General features: G+C 41.4%; 1 protein-coding gene across 1 annotated transcript in view; it reads right to left on the bottom strand.

The window, feature by feature from the left end:
* Positions 1-1431: 1431 nt before the first annotated feature.
* Positions 1432-5674, bottom strand: part of hs3st4 (heparan sulfate (glucosamine) 3-O-sulfotransferase 4) — a 97380-nt gene continuing 93137 nt past the window's right edge. Inside the window, exon 2 of the mRNA XM_015043402.1 lies at positions 1432-3429. Within this exon, the coding sequence (XP_014898888.1) occupies positions 2775-3429 (655 nt within the window). The 3' untranslated portion in view covers positions 1432-2774. The remainder of the gene's footprint in view (positions 3430-5674) is intronic.

The following is a 5674-nucleotide window of genomic DNA, read 5'->3' as shown; positions in this document are numbered from 1 at the left end:
GGAAGTTGGGTCTGTGGGTCTCCACACCTATTATTGAACATTGTTATGGAGAAACATTATATAGACAAGTGCTCTCTCTCTCTCTTTCTCTCTGTCCTTTTCACACACAAACACACACACACGCATACCCACGTTTAGATTCAGATGACTTTCACTCTATGTTGGGGCATGGTTGCCACTAATTACATCTTATATTAGCTTGTACCATGTACTTTTCAGTGATTTTGCTACGTTGTTTGTTGTTGTCTCTTTTTCGTTGTCTGTTTCTGCAGGTTTCGGGGCAGACTTCTCAGGTGTTCATTTGTGCTCTTTTTATTCTTCTTTCTCACCTCTACTTCTCCTTTTGTCCCTTTAAAACTTTTTCGTTACCTTTCTCTCTTTCTTTTCTCCGTTCTTTCCTGTCTCCGCGTCTACTACATTTGAAATAAACCTAAAGCAATTTATAATAAAGTTCCATTTAGGCAGTATACATCAAGTGGAGCATCATAACAAAAGCCATAATGCTCCGCTTGTGAAAGTAAATCTGTTGTGTCTCCCCTTGACACTCAGAAAGAAATTCTGCCCCCACTGAGAGAGCACATGAAGGGCAGCTTAGCATGTCTTTTATGTATTCTAATACTTGCAGGATGTACCCCAGTGCCCTGACTGATTCTAAAACAAGCCGAGGGTATATAAACCCAAAAGGTGTACATGCATATATGTTTTTCTTAATGAGAGGTTGGATTCCACATTTCACTTTGGAGAGAAATTCCCTCAAGCGTGTAATCCTGAAAAATGCAAATGACAGCAAAAGTGCATATTCATGGAACGAAAATGGAGTCCTCATCTGTCCTAATAACACAGTGGGGGGCCTTTTGTGGATTTCTTTGAGTATATTTACAATGAGTAGGAGGGACGTTCAGGGTTAGAAGGTGGTTTGTACATGTTCTAAACCACAAAGAGACCATGTTATTGAATAAATTATGACGTTTCTTTTTTTTTTTTTTCTAAATGTATGATTAATATGTCATCCTTGCAACTCGGTTGTCTTCACAGCGGAGCACCTTTGTGAAACTGCTTTCCTGCATGAAACACCAACTACGAAGAGCACGTGTGAGCAGAGAGACAGGGGGGGAGGGAAGAGAAATGGGAATGAGGTAAAAGTGCTGAGAGATTGTCAGGAAAACACCAAGGGATGGCTGCACAGAAAAGCCTCAAAGTGGAAGTTGTAACTCTGCAATGGCGCGACTCCGAGGTGAGTGTGCTGGCTTGGTGCTGTAAAGGGCAGCGCAGAGCTTACTGTGATTGAATCAATTGCTCTGTGTAAGTAGCTGCTGGTGTCGGCCTCCCCGGGGTGACAGAGAGGTCTGCAGAGAGTGAACCAATCCAGCCATCCATGGCAAGAGAACAAGAAGAATTAAGAGAGCAATGCATCATAGCTGTAGCAACCAGTGATGTGAAGCAGACTGTATTTATTGACTCATTGACTGTATTGATTGTCTCAATTGATGAAAAGTTCAGAGACAAAGCACAGACACACAGTGGGTTATGCAAAACAAAAAGTAATAAGATGATGGGTTATGGTGCTTCAGTGCTTGGGCAAATGGCTAATTTCACAGCAAAACCCTGTTGATCATGCCTTTGCTAATAAACTTCATGTTACACCACATTTACCGGGCAGAAATGGTCTCGTTCAAGTTAAGCACATACAGTAATGGCTTGGTAATTTACCTGGGCCTGTATGTGGCTTTACCTTGACAGCAAATTCTGTCTGACATTGACTTTGTTCCAGCGGCAGCAGTTTATTTAACACACCATTAATCTCTAATGACAGAGGACCGTGCTGCAGCAGATGTTTGGTAACAAACTCCTGCTCGGTCCTGTTGTGTTGTTCTTCCCCCTTGTTGACATGTATTATGTGACAAAAGAAGGGTCATGAGGAAAACAGAAGGATATGAGTTAGCTGGCTATGTTCTGGCAGACACGCAAGAAAAGTATGGACTCATTTCTAAAATTAAACCAGGGCAACAGAAACTTTCCCATTAAAGTGTACGGTCATCAGTATGCTAATGTTTAATACTGCTCCGAAAAAAAAAAATCCAATACTTAAAAGATGGCCAGTGTGATCTAGCTAGTCACTTGAATTTTTGTGCAGTTATTAATTGCCGAGCAACCAGACCAGTGGCAGAACAGAGTAAGTGAACACTTTGGTAAACTTAAAAGGATTGTCTCCACTCACAATATGGACAACATGAAGGATGAGCTCATGTCAAAGTATAATAGTACTTTATATGTTCTCCTTTCTGTCTTCCAAAGCAGCAAGACCATGTTAAAAGAAATAACACAGGGCACTTCATGGCCTTGATAGTTGAAATAGAATATCTTTTTTTTGTGCTGGATGCTGGTGAGTGGGTGTGAGGGCAACAAATAGCAGGAAAGTAAAGGGAGAAGAAACGGGCAGAGTTTACCCTTAGGGCTTATGAGGTAAGGACACTTAACTCATCACATGCATCGCCATAGTCAATGTGATTTTTTTTTTTTTATCAATTCTATGCTTTAAAAACAAAAGGAATAAATCATCTCATTTACACAAATATAAATATATTTTATGTTTAGTATACACAATAATGATTTGCCATCTTCAGGAAAAAGCATGTCAGTAAACTCTTGCTAATGGATACACAAACTGCAAGGAGAGCCATGATTGATTGGGGCACTCAAGTACTCTCTTAAGATGAAGTGGGACAACGGTTGTTTGAGTGAGAAGGCTGGTGGTGTGGCTCAGCGGTGCCATGCTAGTCCTGAGAGCTACGGGAAACGCTGTCCTCCTCTAGCTCCCATTCAAAGTTCTGGCCAGTCATTTGGTAGAACATCATGTTAAAGGGTTTGTAGAACTTGTGCAGCCGCCGAATCACATCCGGGTCTATTTTGGGGTGAGTTCTTCCTTTGGACTTTCCAAGGCACCTGGGGGTGCTGCTGTCCTCTGGCTTCTTTAGACATGGGAATCCCTTAGTTTTATTGAAGTAGAAGTGTTTATCTGTGACAATCCGCTTCAAGCCCAAGAAGTCCTGCACTTTAGCCATTTCTCCGGCCGGGTCCACGATCAGCCGCTCCCCACTTACAAAGTGCATCTGGGAAAGAGGGAAATACTGCATCCAGCTCTCCAGGTGAAGTGCATATATTCCAATACGCAAAGCACTCCAAGAGGCATCTATAAGCCCCAGCGTCCTGTTCTTAAAAGCCAGAACCTCAAAGGTGGGGATCTCGGGTTTCTTAGATAAGGTCTGTGTATAGTCTGAAATGGCTCTAGTGACAGGATTACGCACAACAATAATAAGCTTGATGTCCTTGGCCATGGAGTGGATGCGCTTGGGGGCATGGTTAGTCACAAAATAGCTGGGTGTCTTCTCCATGGTGATCTGCCCCTCCAGCGTAGAAGGCATCAGGTCTCTAGGAACAGAGAGAACACACACAAAAAAGAGCTGCTTAGGATAGCATTATCCCCAACACCTCTCACAGTATAAATACAACACCCAAGGACATGGTGAAAGCAAATTTTGTACATTTATTAGCAGAGTATTATTTGAAACTACAAGGGGAAAATAACTGGTATTATCACTGGACATTATGTTGTAAGGAGAAACATACAGCTAATTACATCCATGGAGTAATATGCCAGAGATAAAAGAAGGAAGATGAAACGGCAGGCAAGCAAGTATGCTCATTGCTTAATTGACTCCATCTGTGTTACTCCAGGAGCTGTTTTGGAACTTTAATAATGAGTTCACTGCATATCATTAATACTGGGGTGCCTGGGGTATTGTTTTGTCATACATTTATTATGCATGCCAGGCTCAAACTCCGTGCAGGCAGTTTTATTTCTTATCCACATGTACTTCCATTGCAATAGGTGAAAGCAGCTCTTTCTTCCCCCCCCTGTACTACATATAAGGTTACATGGAAGGCAGCTATAATTAATTATCAAATTAAAGGAAATGATTCCTAGTTTGCTGGCAATGGCCTGAAGTTGAGATATTTATCTGGGGGGTAATGGGAAGCTATTTGCAATTGCCCTAAATGTTCTGCTCAGCTCACCAGGCCTGTAAAATAATACGTACAGCATGACAGCGCAAGGGCAAATCTTCCTTCTGTGGTTTACATTTTTATGTCAATAATAAAGCATAGCGATTGCCATGGGCGAAACCTTATCAAATGTTTACACTCGTGTTCGTTTCAATCCGTGTGGTTTTCTTTGTTTGTAGGCTATGTGATTTAGTGCTAAATTGGTACACTAAATCCTGTGTGAGACATGCAGATTATTTAACAACTAACACATATGAACACAGCTCCTGCGTCATTTTTTTTTTTTTTGATGTGGTGTAAAATGAAGCAGGAGCAAGGACTGTGCTTTTGAAAATGTGTGCACAACCAGCCAGCCATCCTGAAAGTCTGCAATAACTTCTCCATCATTCTAGTATTAAAGCTTTTTTTTTTTACCCCCCTCTTGCCCGAGTATGTTTTTTTCCATTACACTGCCCTGCACCACAAACCCACAGTTGTTACCATATAGTCACATCAATCATTTGCATCTTGGACATATTCTAAATTAACTGTTCTCCAAGAAAGAATCCAATTTAGTCTGCTAAACATAAGAGCTGTTATGCACATATCGACCCCCCTCACACACATTCATCCATGGACACTGGGCTGAAAGTCTCACAAGTGGCCTGGTAATTGCATCTCAGTAGCAGTATTGCCTTCCTGATGGGTAATTTCCCTCTGGATTATGTTTGTCTCTTGACAGTATAGAACTGTGGTTACTTCTGGGCCTGTAATGGGATATCAAACATATCTACAGATAGCTTGGTGACTAGAAAGAGTATTAGTTTTCATTATATTTCTTCACTCGCCGCCCCCTGCCCCCCTACAGTAATGAATGGCTAAAGATTTTTGTAACCTTTCAAGGACTTTGGCGCTGTCTTCTATTTAACTCCAAAGTACAGTGAGAGGTCTGAGGGTGCAAACATCAACATGGAGTGGAAAAATAAATAAAACTCTAATATATCACCTCAAATCACCTTGAAGCAACCAATATGGACATGAGGTGTAATATCTCACTGGCAATCTTTGGAGCATGTCCAATTGACAGGACAGATGTGCACTGTTCAAGGTTATTTTTTTTAAAGCATGCACGCAACAAGGCCCTTTTCCTAATCATGCTCAGTGCTTATCGTCAAACATTTAATTATGCAACAATGGAAACGGCACAAGCAAAGTACTTTGTCATTGTGCTTTTGATTGGGAATCAGTCATGGATCATGTACGTCTAAAATGTCAGTGGGATGGCGAGGCGGGATGGAAATCAAAACGCTGATAAACAAGCTAATTTCTTCATGCATGGCAAATGTCTCCTCTGGCCTTGCAGTCTAGTGGAACTGAAGTAAACACGAGCAAACAGTTAACTCTCACTTTTTTCCTCTCTCTGCATCAGCTGCTATGCTCAAGCACAGGTCATTCAGGTGGGTAGTTAGATAAAATCCATAGCGCTAAAGAGGCCTTCGTGGCCATCTGCTGTTTACTGCTTCACATTGGGAATATAACACACGACATTTATTTTCTTGCATTTTTAACACATGTCCATATATTTATTTACATAGCAAGCAGAAGTGTGAAGACACACTTATGCAGCCCCATG

Source organism: Poecilia latipinna, unplaced genomic scaffold (genome assembly GCF_001443285.1).
Source record: "Poecilia latipinna isolate Pla-1442-1.1 unplaced genomic scaffold, P_latipinna-1.0 Scaffold629, whole genome shotgun sequence".
Taxonomy (NCBI): domain Eukaryota; kingdom Metazoa; phylum Chordata; class Actinopteri; order Cyprinodontiformes; family Poeciliidae; genus Poecilia; species Poecilia latipinna.
Note: the sequence above shows the minus strand (reverse complement) of the source record. Positions and strands in the feature narration are given on the sequence as shown.